Genomic DNA, 22,816 nt, shown 5'->3' with positions numbered 1-22,816 from the left:
CCTGATTTGAAAACATATTTCTACGCCTGTGCTTTTGATTGGATGGTCGATTGGTTTAATTTGCAAAACAAACAGCTTTTGAATTTAGAACTATCTGATACGGTGTTTGGGATTCATGCCTTTCTATTTTATAATAAATTAACCGCCAACAAAGAATTTACAAACCATACAATTAGAAAGGCATTGTTTCGTGTATGGAATAAGTTCAAGCTGATGTTATACCCGAAATTGCCTCTTTGGACCTCAATTAATGAGGCCTTTCATAGAAATGATGTAATTTGTAATAACGGATGGGTAACTTATCAGGACTTAGTTTTAATAGATAAAAAAACTAATAAGATAACTATGAAAGCACAGGATGAATTGGAAACAGAGGGTTATAATCTTAGTTGGTTCTTATATCGTCAGATTAGAGAGAGATTTTTATTTGATTTGAAATCCGTTAACATCTACACAACATACTCGACTGTGGATAAAATAATTCTGGGGGTAAATAAGAAAAAGATTTCTAAGTTTTACAATCTCTTACTGGATCTAGAAATGCATGAGGAAACCATAAAACCCTGTATGATCAAATGGGCACAGGAACTGGAGGAAGTATTACCACTATCGCAATGGGAAAAAAATTGGAATGTTAGGCTTAAATATACCACGTGTATAGCCATAAAAGAAAATTACCATAAAATGCAAAATAGATGGCATCTCACTCCTATGAAACTTTGTAAAATATATAAAGATCAGAGCCCAATGTGTTGGAAATGCAGCAACTGCCCAGATTCTTATTTTCATATGTGGTGGAATTGTAAAATGGTTAATAAGTATTGGAAACAGATTTATGGTAAGATGAAGCTAATTGTCAAAAAAGATTTTGGTTTTGATCCTAAACTTTTCCTCCTAAATATGATTACAGATAATAGTCTCGAGGCCAAATATGGTAAAATCTTCTTTTATATGATCTCTGCTGCACGCATAACTCTCGCAGCACATTGGAAAGGGGAAGCGATACCCTCCTGAAAGGAATGGATAATGAAAGTCATGGATTACATGGAATTTACACTACAGTGGGCCCTTGGTATCCTGGGGTCTCGTTCCACTACGATCCAAAGCAAATTGCTGATTGGTTTAAATGACTGTCTTTCCCATTTGAAACTGGTTCTGATCCTGATATGATTGGTTTCAGTTGTGATGAGGTGAGGCAAATGCAAAAAACCCGCTTTTTCCTGACACTAGTACTTTGGCGGTTTTGGAAGGAATCAATTCTGGAGTGTGGGAGTAAGTGGGAATGACGGACCTGAATTGCATCATTCTGGAGAGGAGGAACTAATGCAGAGGAGTGTTTACCATCCCTCCTAAGTTTTTGGTAGACCCACCATCCTTTCCATCTCTCAGCACTGCCTTTGTGCTTGTGGTGCAGTCTATGAGTGCATTTTTTTTTAAAAAAAAATTAATAGAAAATTTGATTCATTGATTTTGCAACTACAGTCGGCCCTTCTGATACACCGATATTTTTATACATGGATTCAAGCATCCACGGTTTGAAAATGTTCAAAAAAAAGTATAAATTTCAAGTATCAAACCTTGATTTTTCCATTTTTACAAGAGACACCATTTTGCTATGTCATTATATTTAATGGGACTTGAGCATCCAAGGATTTTGTTATCCACAGGGGATCTTGGAACCAAACCCTACCGTATAACAAGGGTCCACTGTTCTTGCAAAGGCAAGTAGTTGCAAAACCAAGGAATCGAATTTTCTATGAATTTGTTTTTTAAAAAATCTATATTTGATCCAGGCTTGGCAGGGGGGAGAAAGACTCCTGCAGGTCCCCTCCAGACCCCTGTCATGCTTGGATTGGGTGATCCAGGGATGGCACAGGTCTAGAGGGGACCCATCGTGGTCTTTCTGCCATGATTTGCCATGCCTGGATCGGGTGAACCAAGCATGGCAAGGGTACAGAGGGGCCCCATGGGTATTTTTCTGCCCCCTGCCATGCCTGGATCGGGTGATCTAGGGATGGCAGAGGTCCAGAGGGGACCCATGGACATCTTTCTCCTGCCTGCCATGCCTGAATTGGGTGATACAGAGATGGCAAGAGTCGGGAGGGGACCTGTGGGTGTCTTTCCCTCCTCTGCCATGCTTCTCCTACGTGTAGTTGCAATACCAATGAATCGATTTTTCGATTAATTTAATTTTAAAAAAACCTATAGTTCCCAAGCCGGACTGCCCGGGCTGCTGCTTACGACACTGATGACACATGGATGATTGGCATTCATTTTGAAGCAGTGCAAACCAGTGAGGACGACAATCGTGCCAAAAAAGAAGTGATTACAGAAAAGAACTGATTTCATTGTGGGAACGATGGACCTTTTGGAATCATTTCACCAACATAGAGGGAAGGCAAATCCAAAACCAGTTTAAATGTAAGTGGGAATAAGCCCTGGGGTTTGGTTCTAGGATCCCCTGTGGATATCAAAATCTGTGGATGTTCAAATTCCATTAGATACAATGAATAGTAAAATGGTATCCCGTACATAAAATTACAAAATCAAGTTTTTCTTCATGTATTATACACACACACACAATCTACAAATATTTTTAAGCCATGGATGCTAGAATCCATAGATAAAGAATCCATAGATATAGAGGGCCAATTGTATTGCATGTATAGACGCCATGTCCTCTTTGAGATTTGTCTGCCTTTAATTCACAAGCTACAGGCCACTGCTAGTCCCTCCCTTAAGGGTGTGGGCAGAAAGAGGAGAAAATCTAGGAAAGGAAAGTGAAATCTGATGCCATATGCACCACAGCAGCCACTAGAAGAAATGGCTGAGGCATTTCACCAGGATCTCACCTGCTCCATCTGCCTGGATCTGTTTGTGGAACCAATGCTGCTCAGCTGTGACCACTGCTTCTGCGAGAAATGCATCCTCTCTTTCTGGGACTGCCAAGAGAGAGTATCCAGTTGCCCTGAGTGCCGGGCACCTTGTCCAGATAGACAATGCACCCCAAGTCGACTACTGGGGAACTTGGCAAAAAGAGCATGGGACATGCGACATGAAACAAACAGTGGCACTCTGCCGAACACTACAGAGATCAGTGAGAAGGAAGAGAGAGAGGTGGAAACAGAGGAAAGGCAGCATAAGGGACTTTGTGAGGTCCACGGTAAGAGTTTGGAGCTTTTCTGCACCATTGATGAGATCCCAATCTGTTGTTGCTGCATCAACTCATCTGTCCATGCTGGACACAGCTTTGTCTCCTTGAAGGATGGGGCCCAGAGTTGCAAGGTGAGTGAGCAAGTAGACATTATCTGTACTGCATCTGAAAAAGTGAGTTTATATCCATGAAATACTAAAATAAAAGCCTGTTAGTGTTAAAGGTGGGGTCCTTTTCCTTTTTCCTCCCCTCTCTTCCTCCTTTTTATGCTACAAGAGATTCTTTGAAAACTACAGTATTAAAAGGGGGAGGAGCATCAGTAGGAGGTGTGAGAGGTGTAGACTGCACCAGGTGACACCCTAACAAGCAGGGTGACGTCACACCACTGCTCCCCAAACATCTACCTTTTGTCAGAAACAGGCTGTGGTGCTCAGCTTCATCCCTTTAAAACACTGAACCTCAGTGGTAAAGATAGGGCGAGTGGGGTGAGGCTCAATGGAAGGGGAAAGGAGAAGCCTCAGGGTTTCTTTTATTATTATTTTAATTTTTTTTAAAAAAAAATAATCTTTTTAAATTTTCTTTTAAAACTTCATGCTTTACCACATTTTCACTTTCATCACATGAAACTATGTACATGTAAATGCATTTAAGCTGTGCGCACATTTAGGCTCTGCAATATTGTAATTTAAAGATATCATTTCAATTTTGTTAGTTGTTTATGTCATAACTATTAACATTCAGTGATATATAGGAATTAGGATTTATGAGTAATATGAGTCAATGATGTGAAGTAGAAGATTTTTAAAGTTTCATATTTGGTATGCATATAAATGTAGTTTGTAGAAATAAGGGTACATAACATACATTGAAAGGAATTTGAAAGGCTCAGGAATGCAGGCAAAGAGTAAGGTTTATGGCCTGAGAGATCAAAGCGGCCATCTGGAGTTTGTGGTGTTGTAAATTGAAGTTAGCAGAGGGCCCTAAATCCTGAAGCTCTGCAAAGACAGATTAGGCTAAAGATAAGGCTAATGGGCTAGTGGGACGTGACCAAAATGTACCTTTAATATATTCACGTTATCTGCACTCTGATTTTACGAAAATCCTATATGTTAACTTTTGCCATGTCCAATGGGATATGCCAACTGGAGTCATTTGTTTCAAGGCTATATAAAGAAGCCATTTTTTCTTGTTCTGGGCCCTGGGAACTTTGTTGGAATGTGAATTCCTCCCAGGGTGACAGCTGTCTTAAATAAATCTGTGTTTGGCGAATTCGTCTTTGGTCCCCTCCTATCTGATTCTGTCAGACCAAGGCTTGTTGTGAGGAAGGTGTGAGAACCTGTAGCGTGTTGGCAGTTTCTTCTACAACAGTTGTATTCATGCCTTTTAGTCCAAATCTCAAGTCAAGCCTCAAGTCAAGCAGACAGTGTGGAATGGTGACAAACCAGATCCTGAACCGCTCCCACCCCTCTTGTCTCTACCATCTTCTCATTAAGGCTTAAGTGTTTGCAGGATATAATAATAATAATAATAATAATAATAATAATAATAATAATAATAAATGTTTATTTATAAACCACTTTTCCAATGATCAAAGCGGTGTACATGTCATTAATCAAACAGTAAAAACAATAAAAAGAGTCTACATCATAAAATACATATTAAAATAGAATTAAATTCAAACGACAGTAAAAACATCAGATAAAAAACTGTTAAAAACATAGCAATCTATTAAAACCAAACTGCAAGAACAATAGGGGAGGTAGAATCTTAGATGGAATTGGGAGGATAGGCTTGTTGAAAGAGATAAGTCTTTAAAGCCTTCTTGAAGGCTTCCACCGTTCCACTGTGGCGGATGTCTTCAGGGAGGGCATTCCATAAGGAGGGCACTACAGCTGAAAATGCCCGTTGCTGTGTTGTTACCAATCTCACCTTAGGGTGGTCGAGTAAACGTTTTCTTGTAGTTCTGAGCGTGCGGGGAGGATTATGTAGGGAGAGGCGTTCCCTCAAGTAACCCGGGCCCAAGCCATTTAGGGCTTTAAAGGTAATAACCAACACTTTGTATTGGGACCGGAAACATATAGGCAGCCAGTACAAGGATTTTAAAACAGGTGTTATATAGTCGGACCTTGGTGTCCCCATAATTAACCTGGCTGCAGCATTTTGAATCAGCTGCAGTTTCCGAACCTGATACAAAGGTAGCCCCATGTAGAGCGCATTGCAGAAATCCAAACGAGAGGTTACCAGTGCATGTACTACCTTTTCTATGTGGAACTTACACCTCTTTTTTCTTCTTCTCTCACACAGCCCTCCTGTCTCAGCAAGCTCCACCCAAAACCAAAACTGCCTTTATTTATTTTAACCCCTTCTCTATCTCTCTCAGACAGAAAGTCCAACAAAAGAGGGAAAGAAAGCGTGAAAGAGATACACTCTCAACTTCATTGTCCATCCAACATTTAAAGCGGTGACTGCTGGCTCCCTTTTCCCTTTGCAGACAGCTGCCAAGACTAGCCAAAGGGCTTATCTGTTAAAGGGTTATCTTGCATCACCTGGCTTTTCTATTCATTGTGTTGTTAGCTGTCCCTGCAGAGAAGAATAAGAGGAGATGAAGGGGGAGAGAGGGAACCTCACTCAGATCCACGTTTTAGTGCAAAGACTGGAGAAAAGGCCAATGCAATTCTAGGCTGCATCACTAGAAGTATAGTGTCTAGATCAAGAGAAGTAATAGTGCCACTTTATTCTGCTCTGGTCAGGCCCCACCTGGAATATTGTATCCAGTTCTGGGCACCACAATTCAAAAAGGAAGTTGAGAAGCTGGAGTGTGTCTAAAGGAGGGTGACTAAAATGGCGAAGAGTTTGGAAATCATGCCTATGAGGAGTGACTTAGGGAGCTGGGGATGTTTAGCCTGGAGACGAGAAGGTTACGAGGTGATATGATAGCCCTGTTAAGTATCTGAAAGGGTGTCATACTGAAGATGGAGCATACTGAGCATACTGAGGATGGATGTTTTCTGCTGCTCCAGAAAATAGGACCTGGAGCAATGGATGCAAGCTACAGGAAAAGAGATTCCACCTAGACTTTAGGAGGAACTTCCTTACAGTAAGGGCTGTTCAACAGTGGAACCCACTCCTTCAGGGAGCGGTGGAGTCTCCTTTGGAAGTCTTTAAACAGAGACTGGATGGCCATCTGGTGGGGCTGCACTGATTGTGAGTTCCTGCATGGCAGGGGATTGGCCGTAATGTCCCTTGACATCTCTTCCAACTCTATGATTCTATGATTGAGGTGTCTGACAAAATGCAGCCTGGAACAAAGGAGGAATCTGGGATGTGCTTCTTTAAACATGTCCAACTCACTGGGACAATCTTTTAGGCGGATTACAGACGGGCAAAAAGGGGTGTGTTCATGACGTCATGAAGGTATAGCCTTCAGACGGCCCTTACCTGAATGCCGCCATGAACACACCACCCGCACGCCCCAAGCGGGAAGAAGCGGCATCAAAAAGGTGCTGCTTTTCCCCGCTTCTTTTCTATATACTGCGCAGCTGCGCAGCTCCGTCTGTAAGCTGCTGCACCGGTACGCCAGAATTGCTACGCTGCTAATTTAAGTTGCCCATTTAAAAGCTCCGAGTCAGCTGCGTCGCATAATGAGTCGGGGTCCTGGAACATGCACAGTTTGCACCGAGGCTCTAATTAGAGCGTCAGATGCCATGCAGATGTGGAAGCTGCAGCACAGCTGCACTCTATTTTAATGCTCGTAACCCTAACCCTAACCCTAACCCTAACCCTAACCCTAGAGCAACATGTACGCATGCGCTGCTAGAATTGGGGAAAGTTTGGAATTTAAAGTGAACCCCTACACACATTCCTGTGCCATTTTCACCTAACAATAAAAAACCCCTAAAACTTTAAATATGTACATATGTACAAGGGAGGTGATGGGGGATGGCAGGGGGACAGTGGTGGCAGCGGCGACAGCTGTGGCTGTGCATTGCAGATTCAGCAAGAGCGCGGGGACCAAAGGAGAGGAGGCATCCATGATGCTGGTGACATTGGCAACGTGCAAGCAGACAAGGATGCCAACACCAGCTGATCACCAGCTGGCAGGAGACCACCATTGTTCTTGGGCAGGGCGAGGGAAAAAGTTTTAAAGGGGCTTGGGCGCTTTAAATGTGCACATAGGCTTTCTGCCGCCACTGCTGAGCGCCGCAGCTGCGCAGCGGCGCATCCGCCAGCTGGCAAAAGAAAAAAAAAGCCCCGTTTTTGGCCGCCCGTGAGGAAGCTGCCTCTCTTTTGCAGTGTCCTCCGAGGCGGCGGTTTGGAAACTGCGGGTCAGAAACGGCCCCAGGTGAGGCGTCTTCACTGCCCCCCATGTGGAAGCCCCATCACCTGAGCCACGCCCCCAGGGCGGGCGGTCTGGAGGCTCCGTATTCAGCAGAATACACCTCCAAGACGTCTTCCCCTGCCCATCTGTACCCCGCCTTTGATTCTCTGGGATATTCCTGGTTGTCTGGTATTTATGTCAACCCTATCCCCCTGCACATCAGAGGCTTTTGAAAAGCTTTTGAAGGCTCCTTCAGCCTCAATCCCATTGCCTCACATGTTTGCTGTTTCCTTCTGGGATATGTGCCCTATGTTTTGAGGGAGGTCCTTGCCTCAAACTGAATGGCACTAGCAAGTCATTCACTAAAAATATACAAGACTCAAGTCAAGTCGTCATTTTTGCCAAGTCAAGTCCAAGCCAAGTCATTGAAATGACTTGAGTCCAACTTAAGTGTGAATCAATTGACTTGAGTCTACACTACTGACATTAGTACAAAAGATATTACTAAGGATTCTATATGGTGTGGCGTAGGAATCCAATATGTGGGAAGTGATACCCTGAGTTACTGCACCATGTGATGCCAACTCTAGGGATGCCATTGAAAAGAAGGAGCATAGCTGTGAAGAAGCCACTGGACAAGCTTGGATACAAGATGGCTTCTATGAAGGGGGCTGCAGAGGATCAGAAAGTATAAAAAGAAGGAGTGTGTTTCAAGGAATTCAGGTGGTGTTTTGGGTTGAGAGCTGGCAACTGGATGAGACAGATGGGCAAGTCAGTGGGGACTGAATGTATACTGGTTGCCTGACCTGATGGAAGGGCAAGGTCTGACATAGCTCAGGTTGAATATCATTATATGGTCGGAGCTAAGTAATGGAATTTGTTAAAGCATTTGCTATTCTACAGAACATAATAAACCACATTAATTCTCTTGATATTTTGTTAATTTTGACTAAGGGCTTGTTTACATGGGTGACTTACCTCAAATTTCCACCAGGTTCACTGTGCCCTGTTTATATGGAGCCAAAACCCTGAACTGGATCTGAACTGTCTTTATTACTCCCACACCCAATTCAGTGCTTCCTCACCATAACCCATGTTTAAATAACTGACCTTTTGCTGAGGATTTCCATCTCTCTTCACGGTGATGGCAGTGGCTGCTTTACCAGGTGGTCTGTGCGAACTGCCTGGTCTGGCACTATTACTGCAGTCACAAGTCACTCTGAAGTCAGAATAGCAATAGCAAGTACATTTCTATACTACTTATCAGTGCACTCAAGCACTCCCTACGCAGTTTACAATGTGTGAGCAAATTGCCCCCAACAAGCTGGGTATTCATTTTAGCAACCTCGGAAGGATGCCAGACTGAGTCGACCCTGAGCCCCTGGCTGGTACTGAACTCACAACCTTGTGGTTTGTGAGCAAGTTGCTACAGTACAGACGTTTAACTACTGTGCCACAAGGGCTCCTTGTGGTGATGCCACAAGGCACCCAGCATCAGTAACATAGCTGGGCCCTTCATTCTGACCTCAACAGCAGCACCAGACAATATACAGGGGCTGCAGGGAAGGCAGCCATCTGTTGCTCACTGCTAGAGCTGAAAGCCCACAGCAAAAATGAGCAGTGAAGGGGTGAATTGGGGGGGGGGGGGGGGATTCAGGGTGAAAATACTTTTGTGGCAGCCTGAAGAATTCTGGCAAGCATACACCCACCCTCAGACTCTCCAACTCAAATTAAGGAGTGGTCATGATTACCATAAAGAACACAAAGCTAACACATAAACATGTCCATACTGAGGTCACTTGGATTCCCAGGGACCCAATCCAAGAAAATGTTAGGTTCAACCTGGGTAAAGGGAGCTGTCACAATTGCAGACCGGCGTTTCAAAAATTCTCCATTTCTTCTCTAGATCGAGCTGGCAATGGCTCTGGAGCCTCTGGAGATAAGAATTAAGGAACTAGAAAAACTTGAAGGATCCCAGCAAGAAAAAATATATTCCTTGAAGGTAAAAAAAAAAGAAAAAAAGCAGCAGCTCCTAGGTATTCACAGCGATCTTGATTTGCTTGGTCTCTCTGGAACTGTTGACTGAGCCAGTACTGCTTAGCTGCAGTGTCACCACTTGTGCAACAAATTCATAATGTCCTTCTGGGACAGCTAAGAGAGAGTTGCCCAGTTGCCCTGAGTGCTAGGCATGCTGTCAAATAGACCTAAATCTACTATGTGGAAAAATACACTCAAACTGAAATAGGAGGGGTTCCCCACCTGTATCTCTGTTGAAAGAAGGTCCTTTGCTTTTTTTTGTGGGTTTTTCGGGCTATGTGGCCATGTTCTAGCAGAGTTTCTTTCTGACGTTTTGCCAGCATCTGTGGCTGGCATCTTCAGAGAATGCTTTGTCTGGAAAAATTGGGTGAGCCCCTGACTCTGAATGGTTTCCCAGGGACTTTCCCAGCAGATAATTGATCACCAATTAGCAGACATTAATCCTCATTTGCATTAGCCTCCCAGGCTGAGGCCAGCCATCAACACAGAACAATACACATGCAAATCACTCTTGCATTCCCAGGCTCACACAGTATATATACACCCAATTTTTCCAGGCAAAGCATTCTCTGAAGATGCCAGCCACAGATGCCAGCCCAATTTTCATCTCTCAGAGATCCCCTCATTCTCCTAAGACCAAGAATACAATTAACAGAACCATTAAAATAAGTTCACTTTGTCCCTGTTCTAAGACATGCACATTCCTTTCTTATTTCAGAACTTGGCTGCATCATTGCGCACAAACATTGAGGCCACATTTTCTGAATTGCACCAGATCCTGTACCAGAGGCAAGCTGAGATGCTTGCTGAATTGGATAAGGATGAAAAGGATGCCCACAAGGACATGGCGGACCATTTGGAGCAGATCCAAGAGAAGCTCAGTGCTGTCAAGACAGTGGTGACTGAAGGAAAAAGCTTCATGGAACTGAACAATCTAAGCAGCTTCCTCTTGGTGAGTTCCCTTTAATAGAGTGAATTAAAATCCTGGGACAGGAAGGGAGTAACAGAGGTTTTATCTGGAAAATGAAAAGGATATTTAGTGCAACCACATACATGTTGTTGTAGTGTGCCTTCAAGTCATTAGGGCAACCCTAAGGCAAACAATATTTGTGCAAAGGAGGATTGCCATTGCCTTCCCCTGAGGCTGAGAGCATGTGTCTCACCCAAGGTCACCCTGGCACTTTACAGAGCGCCCAAAAAGGGTGCTCTGCCGGCGCCCATGTTTGCAGCGCAAGAGAACTGCAGCGGACAAACTACACCACAGTGGCTCTCAACAACATACATGCCTCCTTGGAAATAAGCCCCACTGAACTCAGGACTTTTATCACACAAAGCAGGAAAATCGCAATTGTCTCAGGATAATAGTGTCTTTGGTTGGGGTTGATCACATGATGTTGTTCCTCTTCTGTTCTTCTCCTGGTGAGAGACTGTTTAGCAAGCACAATATTAACACAAGAAAACGTGAATGATCTCCTTTCCCATGACTGTTCTGCCAGGCTTCCCTGTGCAATAGTCCAGTTCTGCTTCTGTGCCTTTTGCGGGAGATCAGTGGGCATGCTTTGGGTGCTTTGGGAGTGGCTTTGGTGATCAGATGAGAAGGAGAATGGATGTGCATTTATCTCTTGCATCCGTTCCTTCTCTCCCTGCTTGCTCTAATGTTTTCCTTATAAGCATCTTACTCTTTTCATTTCCTTTTTGATGAAGGCGTCTTTTCCTCCTCTTTTTAGCCACGTTATACTTAAAACAACTGTAACAAATTTTCTCAGCCACTAAATACAAATAAAGGATATAGACAAAACAATGTTATATCTTTCATAATATTAAGATATCACATAATTGAGATTCTTTCTATGCAGTTCTATCATATATGTTCTCCCCATCTTCCTTCACAATATTTTACCAAGGGTTTCCCCATTTCATTTTTTATCTGGTCATAATTCTCATTCTCACGTAACAACATTGTTAATTTATCCATTTCTATTGCTTCTAATTCTTTGTTTAACCATTCTTCAATATCTGTTTCTCCAAACTTTTCCCAATTTTATTGCCACTATAATTCTTGCTGATGTTATTAGGTACAGGATTAATTTTAAATGCTTCCTTAATTCTTTCCCCTCTACCATATTTAAACAAGATTATTTCTGGTTCTAGTCTTACATTAATTTTGTATACTTCCAAAATTATTTTAGTAACTTCTTTCCAAAACTTTTTGATATAAGGGCATGTCCACTAGATGTGGAAGAATGAACCATAATGACTGTTGCATCTCTAGCATGTTTCTGACTATTATTATTATTATTATTATTATTATTATTTTAGCTATTCTCGAGGGGGGTAGGTACCATCTGTGTAACATTTTCATACAATTTTCTTTCATATCCATACAGCAGGTAAAGTTTAAATCTTTCTCCCATACCCTCTCCCCTCTTTCAAATTGTATGTTTCTCCCGATGTTTTTTGCCCTTTCTGTCATACAATTTTTAACTGTTTCTTCTTCTAATTCTATTTTTGCACATATTGCAATGTTTTCCCCTTTAATATTACTCATTATTTCATCTAATTCTGTTTTTTCCAAGGTGATCCCTTCTTGCATTACATCTTTTTATATCTCTCTAATATCTGCCTATATGGGAACCAGTTTAGTTTTATATCTTCATTTTCTAATTCCTCTTTACTTTTCAACTTCCCTTTTTCTTTTTTTTAGCAGAATATTATATCTCAGCCAATCTTTTCCTTCTAATTTCCCACTTTTTAGAAATGCCTCTTGGAGTGACACTCATTGTGGGATATGTCTATATATCTTATCTTTGTATTTCATCCATATTTTCAGCAGAGACTTCCTTATAATAGACTTCCTTAAAGTCTTTGTTTTGATCTAATTTATCATACCACCGGTATGTGTGCCACCCAAATCTTATATTATATCCCTCCAAATTTAACATTCTTTGTTTTCCAAAATAATCCATTCTTTTATCCAATCTAAACAATTTGCATAGTAATAAATCCTAAAATCAATATTATTATTAATAATAATATTATTATATTACTTCATCAGTGAGGGTTGCAGTCTTTGTTTACTGATGTTTTTTTATTATTATTATTTTACACATCTCCATGCCAGCTTTTATTGAAAGCTCTCAGGGGGATGTACACTGAAATAATAAAACAAGGAAATGTAATATGAAAGTAACATGAAAAAACAGAGGTGATCAGATTCTTTGGGAAGAGAATTAAGGCTGCATCTGCACTGCAGAAATAATGCAGTTTGACACCACTTTAATTCTCATGGCTCAAAGCTGTGAAATCCTGCAATTTGTAGTTTTATGAGATATTTATTAGTCTTCTGGTCAGAAAGCTCTGATGCCACAACAGATACAAATCCCAGAATTCTATAGCACTGAGCCATGCATGGCAGGGGGATGGACTAGATGGCCCTTGTGGTCTCTTCCAGCTCTATGAGTCTATGATTTCTTGATTCTGTGGCAATTAAAATGGTGTAAGAGTGCATTACTTTTGCAGTGCAAATGTAGCCTTAATATGTGGGGAAAGGAGCACAGGGCAGCTTCTTTGTACCTCTAGAGAAATATTGGTGAAGAGAGGTGCTTAAATTTAGCATTCTGGAGTTCTGATGAGCAGAATGGATGGCCATCTTTCAGGAGTACTTTGATATAGGAGATTATCGCATGAACAAAAAGACCCATAATAGATTCAGGATTGCAAACTCAAAACCAGGTATTATTGCACATAAAATCACTGCAGCTGCAGTCTGGTGACTACAACCCAGGTACTAGCTGCACTCAGCCAAGCACTCTGCAAAAACGGGAGCTTTTCATTTTTAACAAAGCGGCTGGCTGGATGTGGCTGGGACTCGGGTTGTAGTCACCTGGTGGCAGCAGCATCAATTTTTGTGCAATAATGCCCACTTTTGAGTTGCAATCTCAAATCTATTCCAGGTTTTTTTCTCCATGAAATAATCTCTTATGTCTTAGTGCATGGCAAGGGATTGGGCTGGATGGGCCTTGAGGTCTCTTCTAACTCTGTGATTCCATAATTCTATTATTGGAGTCCAGCGGTTTAAGAAAAGTTTAGCATGTTATCTACATATACCTGGGAGACAAGAATAAATATACTGGGGACACATTTCCACTTTCTTGAGGAAGAAAGTGTACCAGCTCTAGGAGGAAACTGAACTGTCTGACTTTATACCCTTTCTTTCTAGGGTGTCCAACCGTTGCTGGAAAAGTAAGTGTTACTTGCAAGTTGCTTGGATTCTGTTGTACATTTGCAAAGCTGCTAGTTCATACAAGAATCAGATCATGAAGATGATGAACCACAATTTCAATTCCCTACAGTACCCTGGGTGTTATTATAGATATCATATACTGTATACTTATGTATCTATAATAATACCCAGGGTAGTGTGGGGAATAAAAATACCATATATACTTGTGTAGGGATGTGGTGGCTCAGCAGTTAAGACGCTGACTCTGACGATTGCAAGACTGGCAGGCCAGCAGTTCAAGGCCCAAGTACCACATGACGGAGTGACCTTCCATCACTCGTCCCATCTTCTGCCAACCTAGCAATTCAAAAGTATGTAAAAGTGAAAGTAGATAAACAGGTACCACCTCGGTGGGAAAGTAACAACATTCTGTGCAGAAATGCTGGCCACATGAACACAGAGTCATCTTCAACAATGCTGGCTCTTCGGCTTAGTAATGGAGATGAGCACCACCCCCTACAGTCAGACGTGATTTGACAACCTCTTGTCAAAGAGGAATACCTTTACTTTTACATTTTATATACTCATGTATAAGTCAAGAAATTTTAGTCAAAATTTGACCTCAAAAAGCAGGGTCATCTTATTCACAGGCCAATGTAAGTACTGTCCCTGAGGTCTTATATATATATAAAAAAGGAACCACCTCCTTCTCTTAGCAGAGTAGTAATAGGCAAGAGCTTAATCTGTCCTGGGAGAACCTAACAGAAGCACTGATCCCCTCTACTTTCTCCACTTCGGTGCCATTTCTGGCCCTTTTCAATGTCTGGGCAGGAAAATGGTGGTGGTGACAGATCTTTGGTGCTTCTCCACAAAGGAGCACCAAGAGAATATAGGGGGGTGGTGTTTCTTTTAGGTTCTTTCAGGACAGACTAAATTCATACCTTTCACCACTCTTTCCAAAGTGTAGGTTTGTCAGTTTTTCCGGGGTTAAAATCAGGCTAAGTTATCACATTAAAGTGTTGTTGTTGTTAGCTGTACCCAGCCACGCATTGCTGTGGCTCAGTTTGGTTAAATGGAAAAGGAAAGGGAAAGTGCACATTTCTGAAATATTTAATTTCACAATGCTTGTAGGTATACAATATTTTTTGTTGTTCCATTGTCTGTGTAGATATAGAGATTGTCTGGTTTGCTGACTGTAGAACACGCAGCATATAATTGTCCATGTGAGAAGCAATCCGTGTCTAGATCTAAAGTGCACAGTTCTAAAGATTGGCGATGAGCTTTGTTGATGATGATTACAAATGCCAATCGAATATTTAGTATAATGTCTGTTGCTGTTACATCCAAGAGATGGCTGTTTTTTAAAAAAAACATATTTTTACCTGTCACAGGTGTGACATCTATATAATAGTAGGTATATGTATATAAAAACATGTGTGTATTTGAATGGAATGTTGTGTCAAAATTTCAAAGCAATCCGTGAAGAACTTTCGGAGATTTAAGATTTTGGACAAACAAGCATTTACGTTTTTATTTATATAGATTATTATTTCCTGCTTTCCCCCCAAAACTGGAATTCAGAGCAGCTTACAGTGAAAATTAAAATAGAATTAAACTATTACAATATTAAAACAGATTACAGTCATCCCTTCGTTCTCACAGACTTGAGATCTGCCGTCTTGAATATTCACAGAGAAGCAATCTCAGTTATTTTCAATGGAGAGTGTCTCCACTGCGCGCGCTCTGCATGTGCTTGCAGGCATGCACCCCATTCAAGCCTATGGGGCTTGGATATTGGTGAGTCTCCATTTTCATGGGGGGGGGGGGGGTCTAGAATGGATCCCCTGCAAAAATGGAGGGCTGACTGTATTTGTTTAAAAATACAATAGTTTAACAAGATAAAAACACTTAAAAACCATGCACTTTAAAACAGTACAACACCCCCAGGATGTTAAAGGCTGTAATCACTACTAACGTAGTCTTCCTTTTCTTTGTTTTGCATTTTTGTCCTTTTTGGCATGTGTGGTGCTTTTTGTCTGCGCCTGGTAGTCTCTTCCACCATTGACTGTAGTTCTCTCCCCATCCAGCCAGCCTTTAAAGTGAGCACAAAATGGTTATGCTTGCCCAATTTTTGTAGGCTTTTAAACATTGTTTTCCTCTGCTTTACATCCATTGTTACATGCCCCTAAATTTCACCCTCAACTTATTCATGGGTCGTATCAAAATCCATAATTTTGGCCCCCAAATCTACCCTCGACTTGGATTCTTGTTTCTTTGTATTTTCTTTAAAAAACTTCATACAAGAACATTTTTCTAGAATGGAGACCATTAAAAATGTGTAATTGTCCTTCTGTTTTCACCACACTAGATTGGTAGCAACGAAGGCAACCCACTGTGAAGAAGACAGAGATGGTCTTAAGGTGATTCACAGGAATCTCTGGCTGGGCAAGTTCAAGGGCCCCATCCAGCATCTGGCATGTAGACCACTGTTTCCACTCTTTGCACAAGGTATCCAGGAGGATCAGCTTTGATGTCATTATCCTGCAGTATAGCAGGCTTCCCTTCTACAGGTGTTTTAGTGCAGTTTCTTCCATTTCTAGCCAGTATGACATCCACAGCCAATATGACACTGATTGAGGATGCTTTGTTGTCTAGTCCGCACATCTGGGGGGCATGAGATTATGGGCAGTTGCTCTATAATGTATAGTTGTATAGCTCTATTATAGCAATGATAGTATACATTTACTGTGCACAGTACATAGTATTTGCTGTGGTGAAAAAACTAACATGTAAGGTGTACTGAGAGCTTGTAAACATTCCCTTTTTTAAACTGTAACTCCCTACTGTGTTGACTGTGTTGGTTGAGGAATTCTAGAATTTTTAGTCCCTAAAACCCTGATGCCTGCATAGCAAGACTATCTAAAATGGGAATATTTGCTAAGTACCATACTCTCTGTTCTGATTTTTTTTTAAGATCTTTATTTTCCGGATAGATGAGGCACTTGTTTAAATGACCATCACAAGGCCACAACCAAAATGGTGAAAGGTCTGGAAGCTATGCCCTATGAAGAGCACCTTAGGGAGCTGGATATGTTTAGTCAGGGGAAGAGAAAGTGAAGGGGTGACATGATAGCCATGTTTAAATATTTGAAGGGATGTCATACTAAAGATGGAACAAGCTTGTTTTCTGCTGCTCTAGAGAACAGGACATGGAGCAGTGGATGCAAGCTACAGGAAAAAAGATTACACCTAAACTTTAGAAGGAACTTCCTGAAAGTAAGAGCTGTTTGACAGTGGCATATGTTGCCTGGAGGTGTGATAGAGTCTCCTTTGAGGTTTTAAAACAGAGGATGGATGATCATCTGTTCGGAGTGCTTTGATGGCATGTTCCCACTTGGCAGGGGGTTAAACTGGATGAGTAATGGACTATGGTGGAGGTTTCCTTTAACAGGGTCATCCCTATCAGAACAAGAAGCCACTTTGCTTCTCCTGGTACAGACCTGACAGAAAGATAGCTAAGTAAAAACAAGGGTGGGAAAGTTAGCTATTAAAAACCCACAAGATGAAGGCCCCATCCACACAGCAGAAATAATAAAATTTGAGACCATTTTAATGCCCTGGCTCAGTGCTACGGAATCCTGGGAATTGTAGTTTATTGTGGCACCAGAGCTCTCTAACAGAGAAAGCTAAATGTCTCCCCAAACTACAGTTCCCAGGATTCCACAGCATTGAATCAGGGCAGTTAAAGCACTGTCACACTCAATTATTTCTGCAGTGTGTTTTGGGCCTCACTCTCTGCAATGCCACAAATGTGAATACTGAAGGAAAATGTTATTGAGTGCAGAATTTATATTTGACAGAATAAAGTCTTCATCTTGCAGCAGCACCACCCTAGCCACCCATAGCTATATTCTTATGCATGCTTAATAGCCATAGATGTTGACTGTAATGGCAGCAGAAACTGGAAAACTGAATTGGAATGATAGAATGAAAAGAGCTTGGGCTGTTTCACACTATGCAATTACAGTTTACTGCTCAGTTGTATATCTTTGGATATATCTGTTTATCTACAGATTTTTTTTTCATTGATTCAGTCATCCATGGCTTGAAATACTTTTTTTTAAAAAAAAAATTCCAATAAGCAAACAAACCTTGATTTTGCCATTTTATACAGTTGGCCCTCGTTATCCACAGATATTTATCCACTGATTCAAGCATCCACAGCATGAAACTATACAATATATATATATATATATATATATATATATATATTTCCAAAAAGCAAATCTTGATTTTGCCATTTTATATAAGGGACACCATTTTACTATGTGATTGTATTTAATGGGACTTGAGCGTCCTCGGATTTTGGTATCCAGGGGGTGGGGTGTTCTGAAACTAAACCCCAGCAATTAACAAGGGCCTACTGTATAGTACTGTGATTCCACTCTAACCATTGATGCATCCTAAACAAAACAAAAATAACCACTAAGAAGGATCTACATACATTCCTCCTAAATAACAAGGGAATCAAAATAGTTAAAGAGTTCCTGTATCTTGGATCAAACAGTGATCAGAATGGAGACTGCAGCCAAGAAATAAGAAGAAGGCTAGAATGGGAAAGGCAGTTATGAAAGAACTAAACTGGATCCTAACATGGAAAGATATACAACTGAGCACTAAAGTTAGAATCATCCAAGCTATTGTATTCCTCATCTATTTACGGATGTAAGAGCTGGACAATGAAAAAAGTGGATAAGGGGGGGGGGGGGATCAACTCATTTGAGGTGTGGTGCTGGAGAAGAGTGCTGAGAATACCATAGATGGCCAAAAAGACAAACATGGGACCTGTGCAGTTCTCAGGATTCTGTAGGATGGAACCATGGCAATTCAAGTGGAATCACAATGCTATAATTGTGTAGTGTGAAAGGAAGGGTTCCTTCTGATGGAGAATATGGCTAGCCAGTGCAAATTCTGGACAGGAGCATTATAATTAAAACAGTGAGAATACACTGCAGCATTTTGTGTCAGGTCCTATGTTGGGAGACGTTATCATCCATGTAATGGCAGTCTTTGACTCATGAACCCTAAACTTCAATGTAAAATGTAAAGCAGCAAGCTTTATTCGGAAGCCAAAGGAGTTCACAGAATGGTGATGTTGTTAGGACTGAGGCATTTTGGTTACACAGTATACTAAAAGCACAAAGCAATTCAAACTTTTTCACACAGATCTCATTTGTCATAAAGTAAACCGTTTTCTTTCCCAGTTGTTTTCTATTATAACCAAAGAACTGACCTGTTAAGGAAAATGCAACATGGGATATACAGTGAAAGAAATAAAACATGTATGTGAGAGTCAGGATGACTCAGCAAAAGCAATTAGAAGCCACACAGGTGTAAAAGGTAATGTAATTAGCAAGTCCTAAATGCCAAGGACAGAAATGCAAAGTGGATAATTGAACACACCTGAGAATTGTTAAGTGGTCAAGGTGAGATGATGAAATCATTAATTGTGGGATGAACCAAGAGAACCAATGAGAATGGATGTACACGCCCACTGGGTGGAAACTGACAAGAGTGGGTGGTGTTTTCCAATGACTATAATAATGGCTATGAATCCCAATGTATTTTGTGGGTAGTAGTAGTGGAGTATTGGAGTTTTGTTGGAGCTGTATATAGTAGAATAAAGTAGATCTTTTATATAAGACTACTGAGTTGTCTGGTGTCTTGGGTGAAGATACAAGAGCCAGCTGGATCCTGAAGAAGTGTGAAGACTTCTGTGGAAGCAAGAGTGAGAAGGCTTGGAGAGTTTGTCAGGGTCTTCAGCCTATTCTCTGTAACTCTGCTGCTTTAGAGCAAAGCTTTAACCACTGGCCAAAACTGGTCAGCGCCGGTGCGTAACAAGGTGGTGAGTTCGAGCCAGAGGTGAAGAGCTACAACTCCCATCATCCCTGACAGTTTCCTGGTGCCTATCACCTCTCCTTCACATTTGCTCTTTAGTCATCCCATGGATAGATAACTGTTCCCTTCCATCCAGCACCACCAGCATGACATATCCTAGCATCCACCAACATGAAACAAAGCAGGCAAAAGACAAAGCCTAATTAATTAACAAGCATGACAGGAACACCAGGGACTCAGATCCTGACACCCTGCCAGTCTGCTCCATTAAGTGTTAGGTTGTAAAGGACAAAGAAGCAGGCACAGATTATTTCTCCAGATCATGTTTGTTTGTTTTTTTGGGGGGGGGAATGCTAAACTGAAGAAGATTGGGTTGATAATCCCTTCTTGAATATAATTCTTTCCTTTTACTTACCAGGGTTACAACCTGTCCAGCTGGACTGCAACACTGCTCATCCCTTGCTCGAAATCACAAACAAGGAAACGCGTGTAATCTTTAGCATGGAGAATAATAGACTTTTAAAAACGTGTATAGAATATGCGAAGAACAGGTTTTGGACTGTGTTTGCTAAAAATGGCTTCCTTTCTGGTAGACATTACTGGGAAATAGAGGTTGAAGGTGAACCAGTGTGGTGGGTTGGTGTAGCTGTAGAGTCCATGAAAGGAAAAACTGTGCTAGAGCATTTTGGAAGCAAAGTCTGGGCTATACCGGTAACAAGAGAGAAAGGCATTAATATGAGGGTTGGGGTGTACCTGGACTATGAGAAAGGTCAAGTTTCTTTTTATAGAGCAAGTGATGGGTCTCATATGTATACACTCATGGTTCAGTTCAAAGAGAAAGTCTATCCCTTTTTCTATTTTATTGCAACAAAACCTTTTAAAGATGGGTCTCTGACCATTTGTCAGAAATAGGACACCTGAAGTACCTTTTGGTATAATCTCTTTCCATGTGTGCAGTCCACAGCTACTGGAATGTCTGCTGCAGCTTTTACTTCAGTGATTTAAGACAATTAGTCCTCCTACCCCTCCCCAATCATATTAGACAGAGAGATGAAAAATAAAATGAAAATATATTTGTAGTGTAGTTCATAACCTAGTTCAAGTTGAATATCAGATCTCCTTGATCCTTTAGGATAGTGCAGTGGTAGACAAAACTTTTTATTCTTGGGACCCCTCTTTACATCCACATGCAGATATTGTGCCACCCCCACCCATGCACCATAATATATGAATAAAAATATTTTGTTTATTTAATGTGCATATTTTCATGTATATTCATATTTTAACATTTTATAATATTGTTCAAATTAGAACAGTTTCATTTAAGTAAATTCAGTATTTAAATCAACATGTGTAAATTTTACTCATAAAAAGGTTTGGGAAGAGGAGGAAGACAGATTGGGCCTCCAAATCTCTCCTGGTGTTCCCACCTCACTGTTTAAGAACCACTGGGATAGTGCTTACATTTGGAGTCAAGGTTACATGCTCAGTGCAATCTGACATTCAGGGCCCTTTCACACTACACAGTTATAACAGTATGATTCCATTTTAACTGCCATGGCTACATCCTAGGGAACCCTGGGGGTCACAATTAGAAAGGAACATCTAGAATTCTCTCCTGGAGAGCTCTAGTGCATCACCAAACTATAAATCCCAGGATTTCATAGGACACAGGCTTGGTTATTAAAGAAGAATTATAGTGCTTTAGTTGTGTGGTATGGAAAGGCCCTAGGTCGAAAACCAACTGCAAAATTTCCTCAGACGACTTAGATGTTGTCATTTGCTCTTGAAGAACATTTCCCATTGGCATAAACAGGGGAACACACTGCTTCTGAGTTAAATAGCAGGTGTTGGAGCCTATTCTAGATTACAACAACATCAGGAGGCAGTGGTCTAAAACTCCTCTAAACCACCAGCCTGATTAGACTGGGGACATACTGGTTATTCCTTTTCTGAAAGCCAAACACTTGCTGTTTTTATGAACAACAATGTACCTACTTTGACCCTTTGCTACTCCAGTTGAGGCAGTATTTGGGAATACCTCAAAACAAGAACATTTCAACCTTCCTGTACATTCTGTAGCAGATCCTGAACAAAACAAAGAGGGAAAAAATAAACATTTGGACAGAAAAACAACTGAATTAAGATATATAAATTCAGATCTATTAGCAATGGTTTGAACAGACATAATTGTTTCTTGGCACACTGCAAGTATTACAACTCTGGTTTTCAGCACAGTTGCACACAAAAAAGGATTATCCACATGCCTGCTTTATTACAATATTTTATTGATCCTGCACCCATTCCAATGTGCTACATAAATGACTTTCATCTACTGTATATCATGCTTAGCTGCTTATCTGAACTTGTATGCAAATAGCTGCTTCCCAGCTTTCTCCTTTTAAGTATTCTCCAAGACCATCAATAAACTGATACTGATTACACCTGCCATGTGTTTTTGTGTTTCCATTACTTTTCATACTCCTCCACCCCTTACAAATATGTCTGCCCACAGAGATTGCACTTCATGCATCTAATGAAGTGAACTGAGTCTGGTGATGCAGTGGTTAAATGTCAGTACAGTCGGCCCTTCTTATACACTGATTTTTTATACACAGATTCCAGCATACACGGTTTGAAAATGTTCCAACAAAGTATAAATTTACCTTGATATTCCATTTTTTATAAGGGACATCATTTTGCTATGTCATTAAATTTAATGGGACTTGAGCATACACGGATTTTGTTATACACGGGGGATCTTGGAACCAAACCCCAGTGTATAACAAGGGTCCACTGTACTGCAGTCACTCACTCACAAACCACAAGGTTGTGAGTTCAATACCAGCTAGGGGCTCTGGGTTGACTCAGCCTGGCACCCTTCTGAGGTTGCTAAAATGAATGCCCAGTTTGTTGGGGGCAATTACCTTACATGATGTAAACCGCTTAAGGAGTTCTTAAGTGCACTGATAAGCAGCATAGAAATGTACTTGCTTGCTATTGCTGTTGCTGAGTCTGCAAAACGTCAGCTATAAATTTCTTCTTCCCAGGCTGCATCCGCATTGCAGAAATAATCCAGTCTGACACCACTTTCCTCTCAGCCAGACTCACTTCACAGGATTGTTGTGAGGATAAAGTTCAGAGGAGCATTGAGGACACCACCACGAACTCACTGGAGGAAAAGGGG

At 41.1% G+C, this 22,816-nt stretch overlaps 1 protein-coding gene across 4 annotated transcripts; it reads left to right on the top strand.

Annotated features, from left to right (window-relative positions):
* Positions 1 to 1,056: 1,056 nt before the first annotated feature.
* On the top strand, positions 1,057 to 21,730 carry LOC149321061 (zinc-binding protein A33-like). 4 transcript variants are annotated; one of them, XM_089515221.1, is made up of 6 exons: positions 1,057 to 3,285; positions 9,379 to 9,474; positions 10,228 to 10,461; positions 13,729 to 13,751; positions 16,100 to 16,239; positions 20,048 to 21,730. In XM_089515221.1, the coding sequence occupies exons 1-6, from the start codon at positions 2,791 to 2,793 to the stop codon at positions 20,539 to 20,541; spliced, it is 1,482 nt and encodes a 493-aa protein (XP_089371347.1). In that variant the 5' UTR covers positions 1,057 to 2,790; the 3' UTR covers positions 20,542 to 21,730. The 4 variants fall into 4 exon arrangements, with proteins under 4 accessions (XP_089371347.1, XP_089371356.1, XP_089371376.1 ...); XM_089515230.1 differs by lacking the exon at positions 20,048 to 21,730 and having other exon boundaries at positions 16,100 to 19,436; XM_089515239.1 differs by lacking the exon at positions 1,057 to 3,285 and having other exon boundaries at positions 9,163 to 9,474.
* The last annotated feature ends 1,086 nt before the right edge of the window (positions 21,731 to 22,816 follow it).

Source organism: Sceloporus occidentalis, unplaced genomic scaffold, assembly GCF_023333645.1.
Source record: "Sceloporus occidentalis isolate IW3139 unplaced genomic scaffold, rSceOcc1.0.p SCAF_1, whole genome shotgun sequence".
Classification (NCBI taxonomy): domain Eukaryota; kingdom Metazoa; phylum Chordata; class Lepidosauria; order Squamata; family Phrynosomatidae; genus Sceloporus; species Sceloporus occidentalis.
The sequence above is the reverse complement of the archived record's forward strand: the minus strand, read 5'-3'. Positions and strand labels throughout refer to the sequence as shown.